This window comes from Pristiophorus japonicus, chromosome 15, assembly GCF_044704955.1.
Source record: "Pristiophorus japonicus isolate sPriJap1 chromosome 15, sPriJap1.hap1, whole genome shotgun sequence".
Classification (NCBI taxonomy): domain Eukaryota; kingdom Metazoa; phylum Chordata; class Chondrichthyes; family Pristiophoridae; genus Pristiophorus; species Pristiophorus japonicus.
In genome coordinates this window covers 56,488,361-56,504,974 of record NC_091991.1, presented here as the reverse complement: position 1 = coordinate 56,504,974, position 16,614 = coordinate 56,488,361, and the positions used below count along the sequence as shown (strand labels likewise).

Below are 16,614 nucleotides of genomic sequence, written 5' to 3'. Positions count from 1 at the left end.
TGGCTGCCCTCATTTCATTTTACCATTTGTACAGGGTTTTCTTAAATTATCAAGTCTGTATAGGGAGTTGCAAGCTGACTGCCTTCATCTATAGGATTTGAGTTTCAACCCAGCTCAGGATAAGTAGAATGAACATCTCTTCTCTTTGCCACTGTAACTTATCCTTGAAATGGTTTTGGGGTAGTCTGAATAAATTTTACAAGCACAAGTATACATTGTAAAGCTGTCCAAAAAGCATTGAATTATTATTAAATTCAGTATTTAACTCCTCTGTACTTTATCTGATGTGGGAGTGTTTTACACTGCACTGTGGGGATGGGGACAAGTTGGTGGAAATTTTCCATTTTTCACTGTTGGTATTTCATGATGGAATAAGAATAGCAAATTGGAAACATACAAAAACTTGGCTGTCTTGAAACAAGGGCCTATTATCTCAAATAAAGTGTGATATATGTTACAGACTAATGCGATTGGGGGTTGTGGTTCTGATGAGATGATGTAATGTGACAGCAACGCTCTATCGTAACCACTTGTAATCTTGTAGAATCCTCTTAACCCCCACCCCCAACATTTTTTTACAATCTTCTCCAGAGCTACCATTTTTTTCTTCGATGTTACAACAGAGATTAAAAATCAGCCCCAGGGAAACATGAATAGAATTTACAACCATTTCTTGGTAAAGTCTGATGTGAAAATGGTCTATTCAAAGAGTTTTATTTACCCTGTGTTAAAATAGAGTCTCCTTATGAATTTCCTCAGTGTTCACATCCACTCTCTCCTCATCAGGGGGTTTGGGCTTTGGGCAGAAGGGGATGTATCTCCTCCAGACGCCAGTGCAGCACTTTGTGCCAATACCGAAAGGTAAATCATAGCAGCCACTGTCATTTGTTCCTCTGTCGTCATCCTCAAGGATAGCTTCCTTCCATGTGATTATTCCTCGTTCTTTCTCTGTACCTGAAAAATAATCAGTAATCACTCCTGACACGCGGTCTCTGCATGTGGATGAATTGTCTTATCATCTCTTTGAAATGTCACCCATCTACTGCCGGGTTTACACACTTCGCAGTGACTGCATTGCACAAAGTAAATCATTGAATGCAACGCATTTTGGGACATCCTCAGAGAGGTAATAAAGCACTGCATAAATGTGCGTTCTTTCTCTTCTTTGGAATGGTACCTAGGGTTTCCAATCCTACTGGATTGCACAGGAGTCTCCCGGAGTGGATCGCCCGGGCATTGCTGGAAGCAGCATGGGAGGTCTTTGCGCTTTAAATTTTATGCCGCAGTAGCACCACCCCCCTGCTCCATGATGTCACCCAATCCGTGAAGACAACCCTTCCACTCTGTGACATCACAGCCCCCCTGCTCTTTCATGTCACCCCCTACGCTGTGAAATCACTCCCGCTCCATGATGTCACCACTATCTCCGTTTTGTAATGTCACCCCCTACACCATGACGTCATCACCACCCTCCCCCCACCCCCCATTCTGACATCACCCCCAACCCTCCTCCCCCCCCCTGCAGCCACTGTGCGCCTGGACTGGCTGGTGTGCCAGGAACGTTCTGTAGTCAAACAGGAGTCAGGTGGGAGTCGGGGGAGAGGGGTGGGTGCTTGTAAGGCAGGAGTGTGAGAGTGAGACTGGTGAATGGAGGGGTCAGGGGAAAGAGAGAGGAATGGAGAGTGGGAATGTGGGTTGGGAGATGTGAATTGGGTCAGGGGAGAGAGGAAGGAAGGGGAGAAATGGAATTGGGGAAGAGGAGCATTGGAAACTGAGAATTGGGTCAGAGGATGAAAGGGGATGGGAGATGGGGGAATGGAATAGGGGCTCGTGGGTGGGGCGGGGGGAGAAAGGGAGACTGGGCAATGGAGTGTCAGGAGAGATTGGTATAAATGTTTGGGGGAGAGAGGGGGAATGATGCCTCTAAGCAGACAGAATGAATGGAGGACAGGGGATGGGGGTCAGGGAAGAGAGGAAGACTGAGGACTATTAGACCATGAGATGCTTCACCATAAGTAGCTATTGAGGTAGAGACTAGAGCATCTAGGCTGACACTCCAGTGCAGTACTGAGGGAGTGCTGCACCGTCGGAGTTGCCGTCTTTCAGATGAGACGTTAAACTGAAGCCCTGTCTGCTATCTCAGGTGGGTGTAAAAGATCCTATGGCATTATTTCGAAGAAGAGCAGGGTAGTTATCCTGGTGCCCTGGCCAATATTTATCCCTCAACCAACATCACTAAAAGATTATCTGGTCATTATCACATTGCTGTTTGTGGGAGCTTGCTGTGCGCAAATTGGCTGCCACATTTCCTGCAATACAATAATGACTACACTTCAAAAGTACTTAATTGGCTGTAAAATGCTTTGGGCTGTCCGGTGGTTGTGACAGGCGCTATATAAATGTAAGTCTTTTTTTATTGTTGGATCTCTGATTATGAAATGGCAGGATATCAGTACTGCACCTGCTTTTATTTAAACCAGGAATATTACTGCTTGGACATTCGGTTATATACCAGGAATGGAACCGAGAATCGGGTGGAGCGTATAGCAGGACGGCTGATGTGATGCCACCTGTTTTGTGTCTCCGTCATGTCCAATTCCGCGCGCCCCCCCCCTCCCCCCCCGATTTTAGCATCATGTGTCTAACAGTGTTACAAGACAATTCATTGCTTACAAAATAGCAGGATGGTAGGAGGTGAAGGAAGCTTACCTGGTATAGTGTTATCCAGAAAAAATCCCCAGAATCCCCCAACAAACATACTGGTGGTTAAAAGGACACGGATGACTTGATCTAGTGGAAGTACTCCTGGGAAGCAGAACATTTGTTCAATTTCCTGTCAATGTTACAATTTTCATTGAACCCTGACTGAGAACAAGTAGAATTACTGTAGATTCTAGACTGTATACAACCACAATGTTAAAATTCCACATTGCTTTGGTATTGACAGGAAAAGTGTTGGAGAAGATACAGAGAGGCAAGAGACAGGATTCTGCTTTGCACTTGACCACAAGATAGCCACATGGTCGAGCTATCAGAGGGACGAGTGAAGCCAATGAAGCCAAGTGCCTCTTAAGTCTGTGGTTAAGAATTGGTAATAATTCCACCCGAATGGCAAAGTGCTAAGAGCACTCAAATTTCTTCAGTTGATCAGTTTGCATATTTATTCATAGATCTAGGTGCAGATTTGGGCAGGTGTATATTTGTAATAAGAGGAACGTTTCCTTACCTGTTTGGATAGCAGACGGGTGCTTATTCATCCAGTTGGGTATAACCATTCCAGAAAACATGGAAAATCCAAAAATAAAGATATTTCTTGAAGAATTCATATCAACAAACTGAAAGGGAATAAATATAAAAACAATCAGAAAGAGAAAATGGGAACAGGTTACTTGGCCCTTCACATCTGCGCTGTTCAATAGATATTCATAATATGCAGTTGTGAATTTGCCCTGACATTTAATCACCACAAATATGGTGAACAATTATAGGGAAAACTTCAAATGAAGAGAAAACTCTTGTCTTCCCTGCCCATACATGTAATGGAGCAGAAATATCAAGACATCAATGTAATAAGCATTACTTAACATACAGCTTTGTGATCTATAGGCCTAGAAATTCGGCTGCACAGCACCCATTTTCCAGGTGCTAAACGGCCTAAACCTCCAATATAGTGGGCAGGAATTGTACGATTATGCGTCAGAAGTGCACTGCCCGCCACATTGGTAAAGGCCAAATGGCATGCAGTGCCCATACCTGAAACAGGTGTTAGGCACTTTGCTTATGCAAATAAGGGGTCTAACTCCTGTCTGATTGTAAGATTGCTTTGCCCTGAGGCAGCTGGCAGGAAAACTAGGTTTGCATGCAGCCTAACAGGCAGTCCTTAAAGGCATTGCCTGGTAGGTCTCAACCAACAAGATAAGATTTTAAAACATACTAGCTTGAATGGGAAGCAAGAGAGCTCCTCTAGACCCCACATTCAAAGTACACGGGCTGCTCTCTGCAAACCTCCCCCCCCCGCCCCCCCACCACCGACCCGATCGTCACCGCTACCTCCTCCCCTCCCTCAATCGCTGTCACTCCTCCGACTTTCCTGCCCTGTCTGCAGCTCGTCCGCATGATGGAAATTAGGTTTGAGGCCCAATATCGGGTGCATTTCAGATCTCACTATTCAGGCGTGACCAAATTTCTAGGCCAATGGATCTAAATGTGCTCTTGTAAAACACAGTGGGGTAGAATTTGCAGATGGAGGCTTCCCGCGGGCAGATGCCTCTGACCTGCAAAAAATGTACGAACTTACCTAGTGGTCCGGGAGGTTCGGCGACTTGCAGTTCTGGGCCTCTAATCATAGGTCTGCGTAGAGGCCCACGTATCCCAGGAGCACAGGCAGTTTGCAAGTGCCCCTGGTGTCACGTGATGATGAGTTCTGTTTTTACGGAGCTGCTATAAGTTTGAATGGGAATACCCAAAAAAATTCACAAACACATGAAATAAATTTTAAAAACTCGTTACATATTTAAAATTAATTAAAATAACATTTAATTAAATATTTTAATATATTTTTTAAAACTTTTTTTAATGTTTTAATTGGGCTAAAAATAAACTTACCTTAATGGACAGGGATTTTAATATATAAATGAGTGAAAAAATATATTTTTCTATTATTTTAAACTCTTCTGCTGGTAAAAGCAGGCCTTACAGCACTTCACAGACAATTAATACTTTTGAAGTTTAGTCACTGTTGTAATGTAGGATTGTCTTAAAAACCCATCGAGTTTACTAATGTCTTAAAAACCTATCAGGTACACTAATGTCCTTTAGAGAAGGAAATCTGCTCTCTGTGACTCCAGGCTCCAGCAATGTGGTTGACTCTTAACTGCCCTCTGAAATGGCCTAGCAAGCCAACAGTTGTATTCAAGAAGGTGGCTTATCATCACCTTTGAGGGTAATTAGGGATGGGCAATAAATGCCGGCCTTGTCAGCAACGCCCACATTCCGTGAATGAATTTAAAAAAATACATAGTAGCCAATTTTCAGGCAACCATCACCAGATTTGGTTGGATGACATGAAGCATTATTGAGCCAAAACTGCTCACTACTCCAGGATCATCCTGGAAAGCAAAGATAACTTTTGGCTTCTTTTTTCTACTACCAATTTGCCAAGTGGACTACTGTGGTAATACAACTGCTGATGTATAATAATAAAAGGGCCATGTGACCAGGTCACCTAAATAATTCGGCTAAACCCATTGTTGTACCCAAGTCTGATGGTAAGGTACGGTTGTGTGGTGATTATAAAGTAACCGTAAACCAAGATCTAGAAGGTAATCTTTCCAATACATTGCCAAATGTAGAAGATTTGTTCGCAATGCTGACTGACAGGTGATCAGATCTTCTCAAAGTTGGATCTTACAAATGCCTACTTACAACTTGAACTAGATGAGGAATCCAAGTCATGCTTGACTATAAATATTCATTTAGGCCTATATCAATTTAATAGGCTATCATTTAGAGTGTCTTCCGCCCCAGTCATATTCCAAGGGGTGATGAACCAGATTTTGCAAGGCATTGGAGGGATAGTATGTTATTTAGAAGACATTTCAGCACCAAACAGGCAAATCCATAATAACATATTGCATGAAGTGCTCAAATAACTAGAGAAGCACAGGGTACGAGTGACTTCTCACAAGTGTGAGTTATTTCAAAACTCAGTGGAGCACTTAGGGCACAGAGTAAACAAAGATGGTTTACATCCAACCAAGGGAAAGCTGGATGCAATCAGAAATGCACCCACTCCTAAAAATGTCACTAAACTTAGATCATTTTGGGGGCTTTTGAACTATTATGGAAAGTTTCTACCAAATTTGGCTACAGTGTGACATCCACTGACTGAACTATTGAAAAAACAGGTCCATTGGAAGTGGTCAGAGAAATGTGACGCAGGATTCAAGAAGTTTAAAAGCCAGTTGGCAGAGAGTACCACGTTAGTTCACTATGACGTATCTAAGAAGCTCAAGCTAGCGTGTGACGCCTCCCCGACCTGTGAGAAAACAGCATTGTAGGAGCGCTAGCCACTGCAGGGAGCGGTGAGAGCTGACTCAGGAGTGCGACCACTTCTAGAAGGGCGACTGGACTGACGTCACTGGAGCCCAGGCAGCCCATTAGAGCGGTGTCCAAGCCCGGGAGGGGGCTGAGATCCAGGCCTAGCAGGTCTGGAAGTCAAGCCCAGCGAGGGGCAGCGTTCGAGTGCAGCAAGGGGCGGTGGTCGAGCCCAGCGAGGGGCGGAGGTCAAGCCCAGCGGGGGCTGAGATCCAGGCCTAGCAGGTGTGGAAGACAAGCTCAGCGAGAGGCGCGTTCGAGTCATAGAAACATAGAAACATGGAAAATAGGTGCAGGAGTGGGCCATTCAGCCCTTCGAGCCTGCACCACCATTCAATGAGTTCATGGCTGAACATGCAACTTCAGTACCCCATTCCTGCTTTCTCGCCATACCCCTTGATCCCCCTAGTAGTAAGGACTTCATCTAACTCCTTTTTGAATATATTTAGTGAATTGGCCTCAACAACTTTCTGTGGCAGAGAATTCCACAGGTTCACCACTCTCTGGGTGAAGAAGTCTCTCCTCATCTCGGTCCTAAATGGCTTACCCCCCATCCTTAGACAGTGACCCCTGGTTCTGGACTTCCCCAACATTAATAAGAACATAAGAATATAAGAACATAAGAATTAGGTTCAGGAGTAGGCCATCTAGCCCCTCGAGCCTGCTCCGCCATTCAACAAGATCATGGCTGATCTGGCCGTGGACTCAGCTCCACTTACCCGCCCGCTCCCCATAACCCTTAATTCCCTTATTGGTTAAAAATCTATCTATCTGTGATTTGAATACATTCAATGAGCTAGCCTCAACAGCTTCCTTGGGCAGAGAATTCCACAGATTCACAACCCTCTGGGAGAAGAGTCCAGCGAGGGGTGAAGGTACAGCCCAGCGAGGGACAGCGTTCAAGCCCAGCGAGGGGCTAAGATCCGGGCCTAGTAGGTATGGAGGTCATGCCCAGCGAGGGGCGGAGGTCGAGCCCAGCGAGGGGCGGAGGTCGAGCCCAGCGAGGGGCAGCGTTCGAGTCCAGCGAGGGGGGGAGGTCGAGCCCAGCGAGGGGCTAAGATCCGGGCCTAGCAGGTATGGAGGTCATGCCCAGCGAGGGGCGGAGGTCGAGCCCAGCGAGGGGCGGAGGTCGAGCCCAGCGAGGAGCGGCGCAGCATTTAATATCGGCGGGGTCATGGCCCAGGAGCAGCGCAGCATTTAACAGCAGCGGGTTCGGTGCTCAGGGGAGGCGCAACAGAGCTTGGTCTCCGTAGTCTTGGTCAAACCTCGCCACTGGACCAAGACCTAGCTCTGTCAAGCCCGTATGGTGGCTGGTGTGCAACGGTCACCACACGTTAAAAAAATCCACGCACAGACATCTTCCACCTTTTAAGATGTAACTCATTGTAACACCTGCGAGCCCATCTTTTTTTGGTGTGAAGAGCATCATCCTCATCACGAGGGACTGCCAATACTACTATGGAGTTGGAGCAGTGATCTCCCATGTACTAGTCAGTGGGGAGGAGAGACCAATTGCTTTTGCTTCACGTACTCTCAGTGCCGGTGAGCGTAATTATGCGCAGATCGAAAGGGAAGCTTTGGCATTGATTTTTGGGGTCAAGAAGTTCCACAAATTCTTGTATGGTCGTAAGTTTACCCTCGTTACTGACCATAAGCCCCTGACAGCAATCCTCCATCCAAAGTTCCCAGTTCCAACTTTAGTTGCAACCCAAATGCAGAGATTTGCTTTGATTTTATCAGCATACAGGTGCAACCTCCCAAATCCGGAGTTCCAAAAACCGTAATGTTCCGAAATCTGGACATCTCGCTGATCAGTGGAGGTGTCATCTGAAATCCAGAAATATATTCTGAAATCCGGACAATTTTTTTAACGGTGCCTCTCTATATAATCAGTCCACACCGATATAGCCAAATTCCTCTCTATCAAATGAAACTCACTTCAACTCAACTAGAACTCTACAAATAATGTACAATTACTGTCCCCATTTTCCCCCCACCACCCCAAATCTTTTTCCATCCTCCTAAAAAGAAAGAACGATTTGCATTTATATTGCGGCTTTCACGATCTCAAGACGTCTAAAAGTACTGATCTTTCCTGAAGCATGGTTCTAGAGGTGTTGAGGAGCTGGTCATTGGCCAGAAACACATGATACTGTCACTAGAAGTGAGACGGTAGTCCACCTATTTTTAACCTAATCTAGAGGTGTTTCAACTGGTCAGTCCCCTACACAAAAAAAGGAACTTGACTCGATAATCTCAGGGCAGAAGTGCCCATCAGTGAAGTTTGCATGCAAGCACAAATTGCACTCCTTTGGGCTGGAAATTCGTTTTTTGGTGATAGCAGTATTTTTTTTGGCATTTTTCACCAAAAATACCGCTAATCACTCCGCTATTTTTTAAAGGCCTAAGTTTCAGTAGAAAATGCGCCCAGCAGTAAAAATCAGTGTTGCACGAGGACTTGCGGCGGAAACCGCGGCCCTCACCAACTTTAGTCCGAGGCCGATTATCGCTGTGAGAGAGGCCTTGGGAGGCTGGAAAACACAAAAAACAGCAAAAAATAAATATCATAAAACATTTACAAGACACTTAACTACTGAATCGCTGAAAAAGAATTAAAAAATAAAAACTTTAACTTACCTTTTTTGCAGGTCTTCACACTTACCGCTGCCTATTGGGGCTGCAACACAGGTTTTTCTTGGGCGGATTTTTTCCGCCCAGAATACAGGTGTGCCAAAAGTCAAAATTAAAGTGAAAGTGCTGTTTCCAGTTTTGCATGCCAGCGGACCACTTTAAAAACCGCTGTATTTAAAAACCGCTGGCGCAAGACTTCGGCAAAACTAGCAGTTCACCGTTTTTCGCCAAAAATGGCGAAATATCGGCAAAGAAAACGGTGCAAGTTTGGTGAATTTCCAGCCCATAGTATCGATCATAAGTATCCATTGTTAATGCAAAATCAATCTTTCTCCTTCCCAACCCTTCCCACTTCAACCTTTTTATTGCCTCATACTTGGCCCAGGGGTTTCCAGATTCAGGACATCGGATTTCTGTTCCAAAATCCGGGAAAAAATGAAATGGCCTCAGTGGGGAGGTTTGTGGATTTCGGAGGTTGTACCATATATGTTTGACATCGAGTACAGACGATTTAGCTTATCACAGTAATGCTGATGCTATGTCTAGGTTGCCATCCCCATCACAAGTTACACCCAATAAGAAAGAAGTGTTCTATTTTTCATACATTGATGAGCTGCCAGTCACAGCTGAAGAGATTGGTAGAGCAACCAAATGTGACAAAGGTGTATGATTACATTGCAAATGACTGGCCAAACCAGGTATCAGAGAAATATATTCATCCATACTTTGTTCATTGGAATGAATTATCAGTGGATAAAGATTGTATCTTGTGGGGTGCAAGAGTAATTATTCCAAAATAGTTATTCCAAATTAGTTATTCCAAATAAGTTCAGGTCCAAATTATTAGGAGATCTTCATGGCCAGCACCTGGGAATATGCTTGACCAAGAGTTTTGCACGAGTTACTTATGGTGGCCAGGTAGAGATAAAGAGAGAGAGTACATTGTTAGTCAGTGTACAACATGTCAATCGGTAAGCAAGAAACTACCATCAGTACCATTACAGCCATGGAAATGGCCTCCCAGGGTGTGGCAAAGGTTACATATAGATTTTGCTGAGCTAGAAGGACAACAATTGTTAATTGTGATTGATAGCCATTCGAAGTGGGTAGAGGTGTTTCCGATGCGAAACACTAGAGAATTTTCAAAGATTTTTTTCTTCCTTTGGTCTCCCAGAAGAAATTGTTTCTGCTAATGGGCCACAATTTTGTTCAGAAGAATTTGCACAGTTCATGAGCAGAAACCATGTGAAACATACCCAAGGTTCCACTGCACCACCCTGCTTCAAATGGTGCAGCAGAGCACAAGGTACAATTTGTAAAACGTGCCCTCATCAAGAATCCAAAGAAATGGCAGTTATCGTTGGACCACAAATTGGCAAATTTTCTAATTACTTATCATAATACTCCTCATACAATTATTGGTAGAACACCAGCCATGAACCAGATTCTCGTTCTTAAAGCCAAACTTGACAGTGGCAGAGAAACACTGAAGACAGAAAGAGAATCATGATAGAGGTAGAGTAAGAGAGAGAAGTGTGATATTGAATCAGGTTAGAGTGAAGAACCATCACTATAAATGGTTAAAGTGGTTACCAGGAAGAGTAGTGAAGATATGTGGTCCTTGCACATATTTGATCAAGATGTTTGATCATGGAAAGATTAGGTTTGTTCAGATTGATCATATTTTACCTACAAATGTGGAAAAAGTTGAAAGTTGAAATGATTTGATTATTTCTGATGAGTCTGATAGTCTTGTTACAAGTAGAGTGCCGGTAGCAAATTCTACATCAGATGTACTAGAAACAAGTTCAGGAGAAAGTCAGAATTTAAATCTGAGTCCGAGTCAGACAGACAAACAGTCTGAAGTTGTAGAGAGTCAAAATGTAGATCAAAGGCTTCCCTTGGAGAAAAATTCTCCTCGGGATCAGCATAGAATGAGGCTAAGTTTGACACCATGTTTGGAAAGTTCTGTTCAAGAGCGAAGATATCCTCTTCGAAGCAGAAAACAAGTGGTTAAGTTTGATTTGTAAATATGGCAAATAAATCCATCTCTTTTGTTGTGTATAACCATGCAAGTTATGTATGATGATTATTTTGTTATGATTACTTCTTCATTAAGGAGGAAGGAGTGTAATATAGCTCCACCTAGTGGACTACTGCTGCACCCAATGGCCTATTGTGGTAATGCAACTGCAGATGTATAATAATAAAAGGGTCATGTGATCCGGTCACCTGGCAAGTTTTCTACAGAGCCATCTTGTAGTCTGTGTGTTTATGATGCCGTAAAGAAGATATTATTGTGTTCATACTCTTATTTATTTGTTACAGCTCACTAGACGGGCATTAGGACCCTGTGGGAACTATTCACAGTTGCTGTACTCATGCTGATTCATGTCGGTTTGGGACTCCATTTTGGGTTGTATAAAAGTACAGTTAATTTAAGTTACTTTTCTCCTGGCTCAGTTTGTCAGTTATTTATGCGTACACAACATCTATCACACATTTGTCTCCTTAAACCCCTCGCCACCATCATCTCCAACAAGCGTGAGGAACTTACAGACTTCTTTGCCTCCCCTTTCCCTTTCCCACCAAGCCACACCTTCCCCAAGGTTGCCCTTTACCTTTGTCCTGAGCCTGTGTCTTTCTCTAGTTTATCTCATATCTCAGGTTATGCCCTTTCATTTTGTCCAGGAGACCCACCTCATAGAATAGAATCACAGAATCTTGCAGCTCAGAAGGTCATGCCTCTTTGGAAGAGCTGTCCAATTTAGTCCCACACCCCATATTTTCACCCATAACCCTGCAAATTAGTTCTCTTCAATTGCCTTTTGAAAGTTCCTTTGGAATCTGCTTCCACCAATCTTTCAGGTAGTGGTTCCAGATCTTAGCAATCCTCTGTGAAAAAATGTCTTCCCACTTTACATCTAGTTCTTTTGCCAGTTATTTTATATAAGAACATAAGAAATAGGAACAGGAGTAGGCCATACGGCCCCTTGAGCCTGTTCTGCCATTCAATAAGATCATGGCTGATCTGATCATGGACTCAGCTCCACTTCCCCACCCGCTCCCCATAACCCTTTATCGTTTAAGAAACTGTCTATTTCTGTCTTAAATTCAATGTCCCACCTTCCACAGCTCTCTGAGGCAGCAAATTCCACAGATTTACAACCCTGAGAAGAAATTTCTCCTCATTTCTGTTTTAAACGAGCGGCCCACTATTCTAAGATCATGCCCTCTAGTTCTAGTCTCCCCCATCAGTGGAAACATCCTCTCTGCATCCACCTTGTCAAACCCCTCATAATCTTATATGTTTCGATAAGATCATCTCTCATTCTTCTGAATTCCAATGAGTAGAGGCCCAACCTACTCAACCTTTCCTCATAAGTCAACCCCCTCATCCCCGGAATCAACCTAGTGAACCTTCTCTGAACTGCCTCCAAAGCAAGTATATCCTTTCGTAAATATGGAAACCAAAACTGCACGCAGTATTCCAGGTGTGGCCTCACCAATACCTATGACCATTGGTTACCGACCCACTTATTAGAGGAAACAGTTTCGCCCTACTTGCTCTATCAAAACCCCTCATTATTTTGAATGCCTCCATTAAGTCTGCCCTTAATTTTCTTGGCTCTAAGGATAACAATCCCAGCTTCTCCAATCTCTCCACATAACTGAAGTCCCTCATCCCTGGTATCATCCCGGTAAACCTCCTATGCACCCTCTCCAAGGCCTTGACATCTTTCCTAAAGTGTGGTGCCTAGAATTGTACACAATACTCTAGCTGAGGCCAAACCAAAGATTTGTAATGGATTTGCACGACTTCCTTGTTTTTGTATTCAATTGTATTTATAAAGCCAAGTATCCCATACGCTTTCTTAATATCTTAACGGCAACTTGCCCTGCCATCATCAAGGATTTGTGAATATGCACCCCTAGGTCCCTCGTCTCTTGCAACTCCCTCAAAATTGTACCATTTATATTATACATAGAAAATAGGTGCAGGAGTAGGCCATTCGGCCCTTTGAGCCTGCACCACCATTCAAAAAGATCATGGCTGATCATTTACCTCAGTACCCCTTTCTTGCTTTCTCTCCATACCCCTTGATCCCTTTAGCCGTAAGGGCCATATCTAACTCCCTCTTGAATATATCCAATAAACTGGGATCAACAACTCTCTGTGGCAGTGAATTCCACAGTTTAACAAATCTCTGAGTGAAGAAGTTTCTACTCACCTCAGTCCTAAATGGCCTACCCCTTATCCTAAGACTATCCCGTCAAAATCATATACGTTTCTATGAGATCCCCTCTCATCCTTCTAAACTCCAGTGTATAAAGACCCAGTTGATCCAGTCTCTCCTCATATAGGTCAGTCCTGCCATCCCAGGAATCAGTCTGGTGAACCTTCGCTGCACTCCCTCAATAGCAAGAACCTCCTTCCTCAGATTAGGAGACCAAAACTGAACACAATATTCCAGGTGAGGTCTCATCAAGGCCCTGTACAACTGCAGTAAGACCTCCTTGCTCCTATACTCAAATCCCCTAGCTATGAAGGCCAACATGCCATTTGCCTTCTTCACCGCCTGCTCTACCTGCATGCCAACTTTCAATGACTGATGAACCATGACGCCCAGGTCTCGTTGCACCTCCCCTTTTCCTAATCTGCCACCATTCAGATAATATTCTGCCTTCATGTTTTTGCCACCAAAGTGGATAACCTCACATTTATCCACATTATACTGCATCTGCCATGCATTTGCCCACTCACCTAACCTGTCCAAATCACCCTGCAGCCTCTTAGCATCCTCCTCACAGCTCACACCACCACCCAGTTTAGTGTCATCTGCAAACTTGGAGATATTACACTCAATTCCTTCATCTAAATCATTAATATATATTGTAAAGTACTGGTGTCCCAGCACTGAGCCCTGCGGCACTCCACTAGCCACTGCCTCCTAGTCCAAAAAAGACCCCTTTATCCCAACTCTCTGCTTCCTGTCTGCCAACCAATTCTCTATCCACACCAGTACATTACCCCCAATACCATGTGCTTTGATTTTGCTTAACAATCTCTTATGTGGGACCTTGTCAAAGGCCTTTTGAAAGTCCAAATACACCACATCCAATGGTTCTCCCATGTACACTCTACTGGTTACATCCTCAAAAAATGCCAGAAGATTTGTCAAGCATGATTTCTCTTTCATAAATCCATGCTGACTTGGACCGATCCTGTCACTGCTTTTCAAATGCGCTGCTATTTCATCCTTAATAATTGATTCCAACATTTTCCCCACTACTGATGTCAGGCTAACCGGTCTACAATTACCCGTTTTCTCTCTTCCTCCTTTTTAAAAAAGTGCTGTTACATTAGCTACCCTACAGTCCAAAGGAACTGATCCAGAGTTGCTAGACTGTTGGAAAGTGATCACCAATGCATCCACTATTTCTAGGGCCACTTCCTTAAGTACTCTGGGATGCAGACTATCAGGCCCCGGGGATTTATCGGCCTTCAATCCCATCAATTTCCCCAACACAATTTCCCGCCGAATAAAGATATCCTTCAGTTCCTCCTTCTCAGTAGACCCTCGGTCCCCTAGTACATCCGGAAGGTTATTTGTGTCTTCCTTCGTGAAGACAGAACCAAAGTCTTTGTTCAATTGGTCTGCCATTTCTTTGTTCCCCATTATAAATTCATCTGAGTCCGACTGCAAGGGACCTACGTTTGTCTTCACTAATCTTTTTCTCTTCACATATCTAGAGAAGCTTTTGCAGTCAGTTTTTATGTTCCCGGCAAGCTTGCTCTCTTACTCTATTTTCCCCCTCCTAATTAAACCCTTTGTCCTCCTCTGCTGAATTCTAAATTTCTCCCAGTCCTCAGGTTTGCTGCTTTTTCTGGCCAATGTATATGCCTCTTCCTTGTATCTAACGCTATCCTTAATTTCCCTTGTTAGCCACAGTTGAGCCACCTTCCCCGTTTTATTTTTACTCCAGACAGGGATGTACAATTGTTGAAGTTCATCCATGTGATCCTTAAATGTTTGCCATTGCCTATTCACCGTCAATCCTTTAAGTATCATTTGCCAGTCTGTTCTAGCCAATTCACGCCTCATGCCGTCGAAGTTAGCTTTCCTTAAGTTCAGAACCCTAGTTTCTGAATTAACTGTGTCACTCTCCATCTTAATAAAGAATTTTACCATATTATGGTCACTCTTCCCCAAGGGGCCTCGCACAACAAGATTGCTAATTAGTCCCTTCTCATTACACATCACCCAGTCTAGGATGGCCAGTCCTCTAGTTGGTTCCTCGACATATGGGTCAAGAAAACCATCCCTAATACATTCCAGGAAATCCTCCTCCACCGCATCGCTACCAGTTTGGTTAGCCTAATCTATATGTAAATTAAAGTCGTCCATGATAACTGCTGTACCTTTATTGCACACATCCCTTATTTTTTGTTTGATGCTGTCCCCAACCTCACTACTACTGTTTGGTGGCCTGTACACAACTCCCACCAGCGTTTTCTGCCCTTTGGTATTCCGTAGCTCCACCCATACCGATTCCACTTCATCCAAGCCAATGTCCTTCCTTACTATTGCATTAATTTCCTCTTTAACCAGCAACGCCACCCCGCCTCCGTTTCCTTTCTGTCTATCCTTCCTAAATGTTGAATACCCCTGGATGTTGAGTTCCCAGCCTTGGTCACCCTGGAGCCATGTCTCTGTGATGCCAATTACATCATATCCGTTAACTGATCTCTGCGCAGTTAATTCGTCCACCTTATTCCGAATACTCCTCGCATTGAGGCACAGAGCCTTCAGGCTTGTCTTTTTAACACACTTTGCCCCTTTAGAATTTTGCTGTAATGTGGCCCTTTTTGTTTTTTGCCTTGGGTTTCTCTGCCCTCCACTTTTACTATTCTCCTTTCTATCTTTTGCCTCTGTCTCCCTTTTATTTCCCTCTGCCTCCATGCATAGGTTCCCATCCCCCTGCCATATTAGTTTAACTCCTCCCTAACAGCACTAGCAAACATTACCCCTAGGACACTGGTTCCGGTCCTGCCCAGGTGCAGACTGTCCGGTTTGTACTGGTCCCACCTCCCCCAGAACTGGTTCCAATGCCCCAAAAATTTGAATCCCTCCCTCCTGCACCACTCCTCAAGCCACGTATTCATCTGAGCTAGCCTGCAATTCCTACTGTGACTAGCACGTGGCACTGGTAGCAATCTTGAGATTACTACTTTTGAGGTCCTACTTTTTAATTTAGCTCCTAGCTCCCTAAATTCGTCTTGTAGGACCTCATCCCGTTTTTTACCTATATCGTTGGTACCTATATGCACCATGACAACCGACTGTTCACCCTCCCCTTTCAGAATGTCCTGCACCCGCTCCGAGACATCCTTGACCCTTGAACCAGGGAGGCAACATACCATCCTGGAGTCTCGGTTGCGGCCGCAGAAACGCCTATCTGTTCCCCTTACAATTGAATGCCCTATCACTATCACTCTCCCACTCTTTTTCCTGCCCTCCTGTGCAGCAGAGCCACCCACAGTGCCATGAACTTGGCTGCTCCTGCTGCCTTCCCCTGATGAGTCATCCCCCTCAACAGTACCCAAAGCGGTGTATCTGTTTTGCAGGGGGATGACCACAGGGGATCCCTGCACTACCTTCCTTGCAGTGCACTTCCTGTTGGTCACCCATTCCCTATCTGGCTGTGTACCCTTTACCTGCGGTGTGACCAACTCGCTAAACGTGCTATTCGCGTCATTCTCAGCATCGTGGATGCTCCAGAGTTGATCCACCCACAGCTCCAGTGCCGCAATGAGGTCTGTCAGGATCTGCAGGCGGATGCACTTCCCACACATGTAGTCGTCAGGGACACCGGAAGCGTCCC

The 16,614-nt window shown here is 44.5% G+C and overlaps 1 protein-coding gene across 1 annotated transcript in view; it reads right to left on the bottom strand.

Annotated features, from left to right (window-relative positions):
* slc23a4 (solute carrier family 23 member 4) overlaps positions 1-16,614 on the bottom strand; it is a 102,311-nt gene continuing 85,697 nt past the window's right edge. Inside the window, exons 10-12 of the mRNA XM_070901656.1 lie at positions 3,227-3,335; positions 2,710-2,805; positions 1-954 (exon numbers count right to left, since the gene is read on the bottom strand). Of these exons, the coding sequence (XP_070757757.1) occupies positions 728-954; positions 2,710-2,805; positions 3,227-3,335 (432 nt within the window). The 3' untranslated portion in view covers positions 1-727. The remainder of the gene's footprint in view (positions 955-2,709; positions 2,806-3,226; positions 3,336-16,614) is intronic.